Source organism: Drosophila ananassae, chromosome XL, assembly GCF_017639315.1.
Source record: "Drosophila ananassae strain 14024-0371.13 chromosome XL, ASM1763931v2, whole genome shotgun sequence".
Taxonomy (NCBI): domain Eukaryota; kingdom Metazoa; phylum Arthropoda; class Insecta; order Diptera; family Drosophilidae; genus Drosophila; species Drosophila ananassae.
In genome coordinates this window covers 12,455,670-12,470,101 of record NC_057931.1, presented here as the reverse complement: position 1 = coordinate 12,470,101, position 14,432 = coordinate 12,455,670, and the positions used below count along the sequence as shown (strand labels likewise).

The following is a 14,432-nucleotide window of genomic DNA, read 5'->3' as shown; positions in this document are numbered from 1 at the left end:
AACGAAACACATACATTTGCAATTGAATTACATAAGTAATTATACATACATATATTCAGCTTCAGCCGAAGCTTATCCGCTTGCCAGCGCTTATATTTTATGTAATATATGTTTTGTAAGCTTATATTGTCTTAATAAATAAAATAAATAAATAAATCTAGCTTAAAATAAGCTAAGCTTGAAGCACTGCAAGTCAAAAAAGAGAGCGCCAAAAAAAGCGCGATCACCACAAGTGCCGTAGATGGGCGCACGAGTTACCAGATCTTCGAATGATATTCAAAAAATAAGTCTTTACGTTTAGGTATCAGATAAAGTTTAAAAATGAAGAAAAAATCAATTGTAACTAAAAAAAATTCAATAAAAATCGCTTTTTAAGGTGGCGAAGAGAGAAGTAGCTCAAGAAATACAATTTTTAACCAAATCCTAAGAAATTTCCATGAAAAACAAACATATTCAATAATGCAAATGAGATTTGAATAATATCCAAATAAGTATCAAACTATTGCGTTTGGATCAGTTTCATTGTTTCCAAAAGGAGGACAATTATTAAGTATTGTATTAAAAGAGCAGAGTGCAAGGGTGTGGATACACTGCACCGAAACATTCTCGTCGTTGCAAGCTCCTTTTCCGTTCTTTTTCTTCTTGGCGTCCGAAGCTAACGGAACTCATCCAGGAACAACGAAACAAAAACACACAAGTGAGAGGAATTGTGAAAAATAATTCCAAAAATCAAAAGAAAAGAACATTTAAGCTGCTAGAACCTAAGAATATTGGTAAGATGTCACTAAAAACCGACTCAGGACAACAAGCTTTCTACAACTATGGCGACATGGCGAGCATCAAGAACGCTGTGCACCCGTTGGTGGCCAGCAACTGTTCCGAATATGCTGTGGGCTTCTCCAACTACAGCATGCGCCCGGCCCGCAACATCGGCGAGGTGGAACTGATGGCCCAAATCGTGGGCACTATGAGGAGCCTGGGCCTGAACAGCTTCCTGCGCCTCCATAGCTACTCGTGGCCGCATCTCGGCAAGGGCATGGGCCACGGCGTCATGATAGTGAGTGCTCCGCGCAGTGGCCGCACCTTCGCCTACTTGCCGCCGCTCTGCCACAACATTTGCGTCGCCGTCGAAAAGATTGTTCGCCATCCGGAGCTGCATACAGCACTGAGCGGACCGCTGGCCGTGATTGTGGTGGCCAACACGGAGCAGGTGCACCACGTGAGCGTCCTCTGTTACGCGCTGCTGAAGAAGTCGTGTCCGTGGCTGGACCAGTTCACCCTAACCCTGAACGTGCCGCCCGATCGTGAGAGACGCGAGTTCGGCCTGCGGGTGCTGAACGGCGTGGGCTGCCTGGTGGCCACTCCTGCCCAGCTTGAGTGGGCCAAGACGGTGCTGGGTAAGGGCCTGCGCTTCCAGGACATGCGTTACCTGGTCTTCGACAACGTGGATCTTATGAACAAGGTGCAGCTAGAGATGTCCAATGAGACGCTAAAGAGCTTCCTGCCCAAGGGCAGGAAGCCCCAGGTGGTGATCGTCAGCCAGGCCTACAAGTCGGACCTTTTCGCCCAGCTGTCGTGCATGAACGAGAGTCCGGCCATCATTTTCGGCGACATCCTGGAGGCGTCCATCTACGGCGGCGCCAAGTTCAGGATCAGCCTGACGGCGAAGGACAAGAAGGTGCACGAGGTGATCAGGGTGGTGTGCCAGCGCAGTCCCCGCACCTACCGCACGGTGATCTTCTGCGACGACGACAGGGAGATGCGCCAACTGGTTGAGACGCTGGAGGACCATGCCCAGGAGTGCCTGCCCTACTTCCAGAACGCGGACCTGGCCGACCTGGAGAGGGTGAACCGCTGGAAGCAGGATCACCGCAGCGAGATCCTCCTCTGCACGGACCTGTGCCCCGAGCTGGACATCCGCAGCGCCCATACCCTGATCCACTACGGCCTGAGCCGCACCTGGAGCAAGTTCAAGCTGCGCCACCTCTTCCTGGCCGACCACTTCAGGAACAGTCTGCAGCCGGGCAGCAGCGAGGCCACCCAGCCGTTGTCGCTGCAATCCTTTGCCATCGTCGACGACGGCAACCAGAGGCAGTTGCCCCGCCTGGTCGACTTCCTGCAGCAGCACCAGCCGGTGGAGAACTCCCTCGTGAACCTGTCCAAACAGATTCGCCTGAAGACGGAGGACCGGCACAAGAGCGTGCTGTGCCCGCAGCTCATGATCATGGGCGCCTGCAACGCCCCCCACTGCGGGAGTCGCCACCGCCTGACGCAGGCGGACATCCGGCTGCCCCATCTGCCCGACAACGGCGACATCAAGGTCGAATTGGTCCGGGTCTACTCCCCGACGCACTACTGTGTCCGGATTCAGGAGCATAAACCCCCCAACAGCGGTTGGGTGTCGAAGATGCCTTTGGTGCGGGTCGACATGCGCCTCCACATGGTGGGATACACTGAAGCCGCCCGCTACTGGCCACCCGTTGCCGGCGATCTCTGCCTGTTCCGCGACAAGGGGCTGCAGGAACGGGTCCGTGTGCTGAAGGTGGCGCCCATCGAGCAGGGGAACTTGGTGCAGAACAACCTGGACGTGGAGGTGCAGGCCCTGGACCGAGACACGCGTGTCTTCTTCACCACCTGCAGTCATCTGTACGTTTGTCCCGAGGAATTGAGGCAGGAGCCGCCCACCTGCGTGGATGTGCGTCTGCTGGGCCTGGTCCCGATGAACGGAGAGCGCAGCTGGACGGAGGCAGAGAAGCGCGAGACCGAGCAGTGGCTGGTCAATGTGAACAAGAAGCACTTCATGCAGGCCACGGTCGAGCTGGCCACCGCCCACACCATCTACGTCAAGGATCTGGTGGTCATGGTCTACGCCCAGCCGGTAAGAATTCATCCGGGGAGCTGCTTCTGTCCACTGATCTTTTTTCTTTTAGGACTTCCTGCATCACCTCCACTTGCGTTCCACTCTGATCAACGCCCACATCGCCCAGAGCTGCGATGGGGCCAAGCAGAAGGTGCTGGACTTCTTCAGCGCCCAGAACTTTGAGGATCTGGCGAAGGCGCTCGACGACGCGGAGTTCGCCGACATGCCGCCGCTAGTGCCGCGCACGGCAATCCAGCTGGAGGAGGACACTAGCTCTCCGCATTCCGAGGAAGCCATGGACAAGGAGCACCAGCTGAAGGAAGCTCTGGAAGAGGATCCGAACCTAGTTCCTTCTCATGGCCAGAAGGTTGCTTCTCAGGAGTCCAACTGGGCCTCGAGCTATCCGAAAGTAGATCTCTACGAGATTCTGAAGAAGAGGGTGCGTGGAAAGAAAGTGCTAGATACTGATACAGATCCTGCCCCAGTTGGTGCTATCCATGAGAAGGTCGAAGAGGCTTGGCTCCCAGACCCCTATGAGGTTCCTTTTGAAAAAAAGGTAGTGGAGGATGCCGTAGTTCATTCGGAAAAGAATTCCTTTGGTGAGGAGGATGAGGAGGTCGAAGAAGGTGCAACAGGACCTTGGATCCCAGATCCTTGTGATGTTCCCTATGGCAATGAAACTACAGCCGGTTGCGAGAAGGATTCTCTCATTGCTACTAAGATAGGATTCGATTTCGAGAAGGATTCCTTTGCTGAGGAGAATGATAATGACGAGGAGGAAGCTGAGGAGTTCGAAGAGTGCGTAGCAGGTCCTTGGTTCCCAGACCCCGATGAGGTTCCTGTTGGCAACGAAAACGTCGATGTCCCAGCCACTGCTACGGATTTCAAAATGGATTCCGTTAAGAAGCTGATCCTGGGATCTAAGAAGGAGTCTGCTCCTGTTGCTGCCATCTATGGGGAGGTCGAAGACGCTACAACTGAATCTTGGTTGTCAGACCCGGAAGAGATTCCTCCTGGCAACGTGGAAGCTTTTATTGCAGCTGCACCCGATTCCGAGAAGGATTCCCTTGTCGCGGAGAATGGAAAAGTTGAAGAGGGAGCCAGTGTTCCAGAGAAAACCCAGTTCGTTGAAAAAGACGAGACCCTCGCTGGTGGAGGAAAGGGGAGGACCGAGATGCCTGGGGCGGTAGGCAGCGGAAAAGACAAATCGGATTGCACTGCATCCGATTCCGGAAGGGATTCCGTTGTGGAGAATGGACAAGTCTTAGAGAAGGCAACTGAGAAGCACGTCCTTGGATCTGGTAGAAAGACTGCTCCTGGTGGTGCTATCCATAAGGCGACCGAAGTGGGTGCAACAGATGAGATTCTTCTTGAAGGACAAGTGGTGGAAGCCTCTGCAGTCCTTCCGGAAAATGATTCCCATGGGAAGGAGACGGTCGAAGTGGGTGCAGCAGGACCATGGTTCCCAGACCCCGAAAAGGTTTCCCTTGTCCAGGAAGAGGACTTGGCAATAGCTACTGTTGCTGGTTCTGAGAAGTACTCCCTTACGGATACTTCGCGCGATTCCGGAAAGGATTCTCTTGGGAAAAATAATGGAAAAGTGGAGAAGACCATCGAGAAGCTGGTCCTAGGATCTGACAACGAGTCTGTCCCTGATGGAGCTATCAATGAAAAGTTCGTAGAGGGTTCACAGGATTCCCTTGGTGGGGCAGAACAAGAGGGGGACGAAGAGGGCGCAACAGGACCTTGGTTCCCAGACCCCGATGAGGATTCCCTCGGCAACGAAGAAGCCATAGCAGAAGCAACTGCAGGGGCTTCCGAGGATTCTCTTATAGGTGGGGAGAAGGGAGAAGTTGTGGAGTATGGAAAAGTGAAGGAGGCACTCCACTCTGCTGGAATAGTTGAGACTCCCACCGATAAGGGAAAGGGAAAAAAGTCGCAGAACCCTGGGGCGGCAGGCGGCGAAAAGGACAAAGAGCACTACGATCCATCGGACAGCTTTGCCCAGTTCTACAAGTGCCTCCAGAACTGCATCGCCATGGACATAGAGGACGCCGGTCTTCCCTCTTCGACGAAAGATCCCTCTCCGGCGAAAAATCCCCCGCAGGCAGAAGCGGACAAGGACCCGAATGCCGAGGCCAAGGCGGAGTTTGCTCGGATGAGCACCACATTGGGTCCGCCAGTCATCCACCCGCAGGTGCTCTGGCACCAGACCATGTTCTACGTCGAGTTCCGGGTAAGTTCCGTGTGGTTTCCATGAAGATCTCTTACTAAATCTCTTCCATGCCTCCCACTGCAGGTCACCATCCCGAAGGACGACTTCAAGTATGAGGTGCATCTGGTTAAGGATCAGCTGCTGTTCCAGGCCACCGTGAAGGACTCGCCGGAAGTCTATCAGTTCATACTCAACCTGATCTATCAGTTCGAGAAGTTCTGTCACTTCGTGCGCGGTCCCACCGTTTATATTCGGGTGGAGAAGGGGATAGGGGCCATGTGTCCCTTTGATTTCTCCGGAAATCACTGCGTCCGTGTCAACCACGAGGAGGCCGTCAAGCAGGAGGAGTTGTGCTTACAGCGTCGCAACGATGTCAACCGCTATCTGGACGCGATAGTGTTCGAGGGGGAAGAGGGTTGGGGGAAGGGGGAGTGGAAGTTCGAGGGGGAGATCCAGGATGAGGACGGCTTCGACGAGGATGGCTGCACCGAGGGCGGCGTCTGCATCGAGCAGCCGAGTGACGATGAGCGCTTGGAAGACTGAGATTTCAACCCAAACAAACAAAGGACACTTTTAAAGGACTAATCATTCAAGGACTAATTATTATATTATTTTTTAAGAAACCAATCAGACGCGGTGTCCAAATACCTATCACTAAACTAATAAATAACTATCATTAAAGCAAGGCCCTCATCCTTGGTGCTAATCCTGGCGAGAATTTGATTTAAAACTGAAACTATATTGGATGAGAAAGTTACTTTTCCAAGTCTTAACAAAAAAAGGGGGTAGCTCTGTTCACAAAAATCATTTATTTCTTCATCTTTTTGGGTCTTCCAAATGGTGTTTCGAAGGAAACTGAAAATAATATAGTAACTAAAATAATAATAATAAATTATAATAATATAAATAATAATTAGGGGACTGCAAATAATGATTATTTGATTAATCTCAATCGAAAAAAATCATTAACTTATTTGTAATTTTTCGTAAAAGAGCGAGAGCTATATATATTTTATTCTTGAAGGATAATTATCCTATTATAATTATATAGATTATATAATAAATACATTATATATAAATATAGAATATATTTATATAGATTATAATCTACAAATTCCAAGTCACTATTCATTTTTAAATCTTAATTTTTATTTGTTTATTTGTTTAATAAATAATGATCATAATCATTATTTTTCATTATTTATAATATTTATTATACCCTTGCAGAGGGTATTATAATTTTGGTCAAAAGTGTGCAACGCAGTGAAGGAGACATCTCCGACCCTATAAAGTATATATATTCTTGATCAGGATCACCTCCTGAGTCGATATGAGCATGTCCGTCTGTCCGTCTGTCCGTCTGTCCGTCTGTCCGTCTGTCCGTCTGTCCGTTTCTACGCAAACTAGTCTCTCAGTTTTAAAGCTATCGAGTTGAAACTTTGCACACACCCTTCTTTCCTTTGCAGGCAGTATATAAGTCGGAACGGCCGGGATCGGTCGACTATATCCTATAGCTGCCATATAACTGATTGATCGGAAATGGCATAACTTTGGTGTTTTTTAAGTTAGAGGATTGGGACTTTTCACACATGTTATATTTGACCAAAATATCTTATGTACAAAATTTCATAAGGATCGGCCGACTATATCCTATAGCTGTCATAGAACGATCGGAATTGGCTTAACTTTGGTGTTTTTTAAGTTACAAAGATGGGACTTGGTACAGATTACTCTTTGGGCAAAATAATTCAATATGCCAAATTTCATAAGGATCGGCCGACTATATACGATCCGCTATATATTTAATAATATAAGATGCGTGGCGCCACCTAGCGGACTGCGACTGAACTGCAAGGGTATATCAACTTCGGCTCCGCCCGAAGTTAGCTTTCCTTTCTTGTTATATATAATATTGCATGACTCCTTATATAAAATTTATATAGATTCTGATTTTTAGAATTTAAAAAATCGATTCTCAAACCGTTGAAATAATGATAAAATTATTATTTTTTCATTATTTATAATATGGTAAGATATTGTATGACTTTTAATATAAGATCAGAAGACTATATGATTTTTAGAATTTAAAAAATCGATCCTCAAACCGTTTAAGGCAATATTTTGCTTGAGAATCGGCTCGAAATCGGCCAAGATATAAATATTCCAATAGATATATGTGGGTATTCCACTTAGTGATCAGATACCTATATCCCATAGAGCCCATACCATCTTAACTTCCCATTTAAAATCCCAATCTAAAAAAAAATATCAAAATTCGAAGCATTACTTTTTTTGGGTTTTTTATTAAATATTTTCTACGTTTTTTTTTTTGTTGTTGATTTTAGGGGGTTTGGTCATAAAAATGTATAATTATATATATAAGATATAAAGATATAGGCCAGGCGGTCGCGATAATTACCGCCGGCGGACTCCAGACTCCATTCTACAGAAGTGGGCGATAACATTTTGCTTGAAGGGCGAAAAAAAAACTAAGAGTTACAAAATTGTGGGTTGTTTTAAGAGCTACCTAAGTACACATTGGATGCATCATATGTACGTTCGCATAATAGTGTTTGCTGCTCAATGCCAGGTGCTGGCGGGGATTGGTCCATCCATCAGCAGGACAACTCCTCCCCAGCACCAACTCGAAATAAAATATATAATTCGGGGGGGAAACATAAAAAAATACATCCATTGCGGGATAAGTGTATAGCTTTATGTCTTATTTAGCTTATAACCTAGAGTTCGGGACGCGATATCATCGTGGATCGTCCTCCTCCTCCTCCTCCTCCTCCTGCGTCCTGGGAGGCTTTCAACTTCAATCGTCGCTCTCCTCGAACGTGGGACTGCTGGGCGAGTACGCGGGACTCGTGGGACTGTAGTGGGATGGCGCCGTCGGCGAGTACATCGGCGATGTAGGCGAGTAGTTGCGGGCCGTGGGCGTGTAAGTGGGCGATGTGGGCGAGTACTTGGTGCTGCTGGGCGAATAGATGGACATGTTCGGCGAATACCTTGGACTGGTGGCCGAGTACGTGGACCCGGTGGGGCTGTACTGGTTCGACGGCGAGTGCTGGGGGGAGCTGGGCGAGTACAGCGGCGATGTGGGCGAGTACTTGGGCGAGGCCGGGGAGTACTGCGGCGATCCAGGCGTGTATTGGGGCGATCCCGGTGATCCGTCGTACGAGGGCGATGGCGGCGAGTACGTCGGCGATGTGGGCGAGTACTTGACGCCGGTCTGCGAGTAGGCCGGTGAGGCCGGCGAGTAGTGGGGCGAGGCCGAGTAGTTGGGGCTGGTCGGGGAGTAGGATGGGGTGACGGGCGTGTAGTTGGGGCTGGTCGGGGAGTACGAGGGCGACGTCGGCGAGTAGCAGGGCGATGTGGGCGAGTAGGAGGGACTCGAAGGCGAATACGAAGGCGATGTCGGCGAGTAGGAAGGCGAGTTGGGCGAGTAGTTGGACGAGCTGGGCGAGTAGGCGTTGCCCGGCGAGTACATGTTGCTGCCGCTGCCCGCGAACGAGGGACTCGACTGGTAGTTCGACGTGGGCGAGTAGACCGGCGACGTGGGCGAGTAGCCCGACGACGACGGCGAGTAGCCAGTCGACTGCGGATTGAAGTTGGGCGTGGTGGAGGCGTAGCGCGGACTCGTCGTGGCGTACAGCGGCGATGTCGGCGAGTAGTTGGGGCTCGAGGGCGAGTAGTTCGGAGATGCTCCGCCCGGCGAGGAGGCCGTGTAGTTCGGACTGGTCGGGGAGTACGAGGGCGAGACGCTGGGCGAGGCCGGGAAGTACGGCGACATCGAGGGGCCCGGCGAGCTGGGCGAGGAGCCCGGATGGGCCGGCGACCAGCTGGGCGACATTCCGGAGGCATCCGAGGCGGCCGAGGGCGAGAAACTGGGTCCACCAGGTGTCATAGCGCTCACTGCCATGGAAAAGTAAAAAATAAAAAATATATTTAGTTTCTTTCACGAAATAGAAAGAGACAGCTGGAGGAGGTGTCTCATCCAGCCCGGAGGACTCACCATGGCCCGGAGGCGAGAAGTAGCGCGGCGTGTTGCAGTTCACCCACGGCGTCATCGGAGGCGTCATGCTCGGCGTGGAGCCGCCGCCAATGAACATGGCGGCGCCGCCCAGCATGCTACTGCCCAGCGTGTTGGGGATCTCGATGCCGAAGCGGCACTTCTCGGCGTCGAGGAGCAGGTCGAAGCAGCCAGTGCCCATCTTCGGCAGCTGGCCCATGATAATGTTCTCGGAGACGCCACGCATCGGATCGGTTTCGGCGTGGGCGGCGGCATCCATCAGCACGTCGACAGTCTCCTCGAAGGAGCAACGCATAAGGGCGCCGGTGTCCTGCCTGTTGATGCCGTGCCGAGTGATGGCCATCAGATGGCCCTTGGCCGTCATCACGTCGCAGAGCAGGGCCAGGTGGCGGTAGTTCACGTACAGGCCGTAGAACTGCAGCACGGCGTTCATCTCCTTCTCGACGGACTTGCGCACCGCCTCGATGCCCAGCACCTGGAATATCTCGCAGATGTCGTTCGACGAGGTCCGTATGGGATCGACGTCCCGCTCCGACAGCACCTTCATCATCGATGTGCCGTCCGTCTCGAGCAGCCACTCGCCGATGGCCTTGAACTCGCCCGTCTCGGTGATCACGATGCGCTTCTTGCTGTCCGTCTGGGGCAGATGCATGTACACCTTGCCGATGGCCTCGATGCCCTGCAGCGTCATGTCCGAGAGCATGTTCGCCTCGATGCAGCGCAGGAACATGTCGTCCTCCATCTTGTCGACGGCCTCGTCCTCGTCCTGGAACTTGTTCTCCTCGTTGTTCATGATCCGGATGCGCAGCACCAGCTTGTCCGCATTGTCGTCGTTGAAGATGCAGTTGAGATCCTCGCCGAAGCCGACGTTGATCTTCTCGGCGATCTGTTCCATCGTCAGCTTCTTGTCCGTCATGCGCTTGCGGTCCAGCTCGATGCGGAGCAGCCAGGGCGAGATGCGCGTCGGATCAAAGTCGGGCATCTCGTAGTAGACGTTCACGAACTCCTGATCCTCCGAGATCACCGTCCGCTTCGGATCCGGATCGTAGTAGATGGCCGTGTTGGCCGTCACCTTGCGCAGCGTGGTATGCTCCAGCCGGCACAGCACATTCTTCGCCTTCTCCGCATCGCGGGCCGCTCCGCCCGTGAGGAAGACCGTCAGTGAGGGAGCCTTGGGCTTCTTGGATATGTTGATGATCTCCTTGAGACGCGGCACACCCAGGGTCACGTTCTTCGACGACACACCAGCGAAATGGAAGGTGTTCAGTGTCATCTGGGTGGCCGGTTCGCCCAAACTCTGGGCGGCGAGGGCGCCCACCATCTCGCCGGGATTGGCCTGGGCCTGCTGGAAACGGGTCTCGATTTCTCCGATCAACCATTCGAAGGCCTCCGTCGACAGCCGGAACTCCTCCGACACGTACTTGGTGCAGAGCGTCGACCGGATGAGGCACTGGAACAGCAGAGTGGCGTTCTCGTTGGCCTGCTTCGAGATCCGGTCGTTTCCGGTCACGATCACGCACCGCTCCAGCAAGCCCTTGACGCCCTTGATGACGCGCATCGGCGAGAGGTCCGTGGGCAGGCGCTTGTTGATGTGGAATATCTTCTGCACGTTCCAGATCATCCTCTGCAGATTGCAGGGCAGTACCACCTAAAGAGCAAGGAGCCAGAGAGTCAGAAATGAATCAGATACCATGGGAGGTCACTGGGAGTACCCACCTTGGAGTCACCGTTGGGGAAGATTTGCCGCAAACTGTCGCGATCGGTGACCAGGCGATCCCACTCAGCTTCCAGCTCCTGGATGGCATCGCTGCTGTCGGTCATCTCCTTGATGACGTCGTCGGTGAACACCTTGCGCATGTAGCGCTCGTTGCTCCAGTCGAACTTGAAGCGCTTCTCGAACGACTTGTTCGAGAGCTTCACCGTCGGCATGTTCTGGAACTCGACCAGCTCGCCGCAGAGCCCGTCCTCGCCGTAACGCAGCTGGATGAGCTGGCCGACCGAGTTACGGACTGTGCCGTCGTAGTTGACCATCACCGACTCCATGGCCTTTATCAGACGACGCTGGATGTAACCGGTTTCGGCGGTCTTCACGGCCGTATCGATGAGACCCTCGCGACCGCCCATGGCGTGGAAGTAGAACTCCGAGGGCGTCAGCCCGGCCAGATACGAGTTCTCCACGAAGCCGCGCGACTCGGGACCGTAATCGTCCTTGATGAAGTGGGGCAGGGTGCGCTTGCGGAACCCATACGGAATCCGCTTACCCTCGACGTTCTGCTGGCCCACACAAGCAATAACCTGGAATGGAGTGGAAGATTTAGTCACCATTAGAGTATCAGAATGTAGAGTTATCCTGCTAACCCACCTGTGAGATGTTAATGTTGGATCCCTTCGAACCAGACACCACCATGGCCTTCAGATTGTTGTACTCGGTGAGGGACTTCTTGGCGGAGCCGCCGGTCTTGTCACGAGCATCGTTCAGGATGCGGTTCACCTTGTTCTCGAAGGTCTGACGCAGGGTGTTGCCGGGCGTCGGCTCCAGCTCCATGTTGTGGGCCTTCTGGATGACGTTTATCACGTCGTCCTTGGCCTTCTTGATGGCGCACTGGATCTCGTTGTAGGTCTGCGGATCGGCAATGGTGTCACCGATACCGATGCTGTGGCCCTCCAGCAGCAGCCAGTTGTTGATCACCGTCTGGATGTTGCCGTAGAACCGCCCGGCAATGTCGTGTCCCAGCTCCAGGAAACAGATATGGAGCAGGGAGCCGGCCGAGGTACCCAGCGTCTTCTTGCAGAGAATGCCCATGATCAGTTCGCCGTGCTCCACCATTACCTTGGTGTCGCCGGGCGAGATCCACTTGTAGGGGCCGTCGTCCTCCTCGTCGGGATGTGTCGAATGGGTGCGGATCATGTTCACGTTGCCGGGGATGATCAGGGAGAATATCTGCTTGCCGGTCCACAGGGGACGCGGCTTGAGGATGCACGGCTGGGGCATCTTGCCGTCCCAAGTGGGCAGGAACATGAGCAGGTTCATCATCTGCTCCCGCGTGATGAAGACATCGCGCTTGGTCATTTTCCGGACGGCGGTCAGGGTGTCCTGCACAATGCCCATGACGGGCTTGTTGGCCTGCGGCGTGATGATCTGCCGGGGCGTGATGTGGATGTTCTCCACCTCGGCGCGCGTCTCCATCGACTGGGGCACGTGCAGGTTCATCTCGTCGCCGTCGAAATCGGCGTTGTAGGGCGATGTGCACGACAGGTTCATGCGGAAGGTGGACCAGGGCAGCACCTTCACCCTGTGCCCCATCATACTCATCTTGTGCAGCGTCGGCTGCCGGTTGAAGATGACCAGGTCGTCGTCGCGCAGATGCCGCTCCACCTTGTAGCCGCACTGCAGATGCAGGTCCGAGGACTTGGGATGGAAGCGAAGATCGATGCGCTCGCCGTTGTCCCGGACGATGTACTTGGCGCCCGGGTACTGGGAGTTGCCGCGCCGCACCAGCTCCTGCATGCGATCGATGTTGAAGGGCGTCACCAGCTCGGGGAAGGTCAGATTCTGGGCGATGGAGCGCGGCACACCCACCTGGTCGATGCGCAGATTGGGATCCGGAGTAATGACAGTACGGGCGGAGAAGTCCACACGCTTGCCCATCAAGTTGCCACGGATGCGGCCCTCCTTGCCCTTCAACCGGGCCTTGATGGCCTTCAGCGGCTTGCCGGACTTCTGCATGGCCCGCGGCATGCCGGGCATGTCGTTGTCCACCAGGGTGGCCACGTGGAACTGCAGCATCTTGATGTTCTCCTGGATGACGTGGGCCGCCGCACCGCTGGCCTCGTTCTTGCGCAGCTCGTTGTTCGCCTTGATGATGTCCGAGAGCTTGTGCGTCAAATCGTCCTGGTTCTTGGCGGCGCCGAACATCACGACCGCCGGACGCACTGCCAGCGGCGGAACGGGCAGCACTGTGACAATCATCCAATCGGGACGGGCGTACTTCGGGTCCATGCCCAGTATGAAGCACTCCTCGTCGGTGATGTGCTTGAGGATCTCCCACACCCGCTCCGCCGACACCACAATCTTCTTCTCCTGCGAATCCTCGTTAGGATGCTTCCACTCGGCGGTGAGATCGAGCCCAGTGCGCCGAATGGACGGCTGGTAGTGACCGCAGCCACCGTGACCGGGCTTCTTGTTCGGATCCGGTTGCTGGTTCTCCTTGGTCAGGTCCATGTCCTCGCCGCCCTCGCAAATGGTCTTGCCCTTGCACAGGTCATAGACGTAGGCGAGGCGCTTGCGCGGCTGACCCTTGGACTTCATGACGATCTCCTTGATCTTGGGATTGTGCGGCGAGACGAGCATCTTGGAGCAGTAGAAGCACACGCAGCGCAGGATCTTGATTGTCTTTGTGATGAAGCCAATGTGAAAGACCGGCTTGGCCAGGTCGATGTGTCCAAAGTGGCCGGGGCATTCGGTCATGTTGCCGGCGCACGTCTGACAGCGGGAGGTTCGATCGATGACGCCCTGTCGGGGATCCATGAGGCCGCCCAGCTTGGGCCGGCCGCCCTCCATGGTCTCGGCGAACTGGACGCCGCCCTCGGTGACGGACATGCGGCGCTGCAAGGAGTCAGAGGATAACAAGGATATCAGTAGAAGAAATCCACTAGACCAGGTCCCAGTCCTAGTCCTAGTCCTTCATAACCTTCAAATTCATGAGAAACCCACCACATCCGCATCCACCCACCCATCGATCGAATCATAAACATTAAAAATTAATAGAAATTTGATAAAATAAACATTGCAATATTGAATGCCGATGCTGGGATGGAATTATTTTTCAATATGGCGTCGTGGGTTTCTCCGAACCGAGAGCCGCACTTACGATTTCATCAGGTGACAAAATGCCAAACTGTACGCGCTTCACCTGGCGCAGGGGCGCCTTCGAGTCCGTGGTGGTGCTCATCGCGACTGAGTACTACTGGTGGTGGTGGCCCACAACACAACTAGTGGGTGCCTTGCTCCAGCTGGTACTGTTGCTGCCTCGTCACGCTTTTCACCTTTTCACTATGCTCGGGGCACGCGTGCGGCTCGGCTTGCAAAAAGCGAGAAAAGGAGACTGGCACAACTCGTGGGGGTGACAACAACAAGTGCAACGTAAACAATCAACGGCCCTGCATTGGGGGCTTGCAACTAATTCGGCGGCTGGTGGACACTGGCCACGAATTTCGCGTTTTTCCTAGCTTGAAGACCGCGAACAACGCCGACCAGAAAACGGGGTTGTATTTAGATTTACTTACATCGAGTTATCGATTACTACCAACATTTAAATCGA

At 53.4% G+C, this 14,432-nt stretch overlaps 2 protein-coding genes across 2 annotated transcripts; one reads left to right on the top strand and one right to left on the bottom strand.

Annotated features, from left to right (window-relative positions):
• Positions 1–590: 590 nt before the first annotated feature.
• Positions 591–5,768, top strand: LOC6503028 (putative ATP-dependent RNA helicase BoYb). The gene is made up of 3 exons (XM_001963344.4): positions 591–2,878; positions 2,931–5,096; positions 5,160–5,768. The coding sequence occupies exons 1-3, from the start codon at positions 779–781 to the stop codon at positions 5,616–5,618; spliced, it is 4,725 nt and encodes a 1,574-aa protein (XP_001963380.1). The 5' UTR covers positions 591–778; the 3' UTR covers positions 5,619–5,768.
• Positions 5,769–7,358: 1,590 nt separating this feature from the next.
• On the bottom strand, positions 7,359–14,422 carry LOC6503074 (DNA-directed RNA polymerase II subunit RPB1). The gene is made up of 5 exons (XM_001963343.4): positions 13,983–14,422; positions 11,474–13,717; positions 10,828–11,406; positions 9,094–10,759; positions 7,359–8,993 (listed from the first exon to the last, which is right to left on the bottom strand). Exons 1-5 carry the CDS (start codon positions 14,061–14,063, stop codon positions 7,894–7,896), a joined length of 5,670 nt encoding a protein of 1,889 aa, XP_001963379.1. The 5' UTR covers positions 14,064–14,422; the 3' UTR covers positions 7,359–7,893.
• Positions 14,423–14,432: the final 10 nt, after the last annotated feature.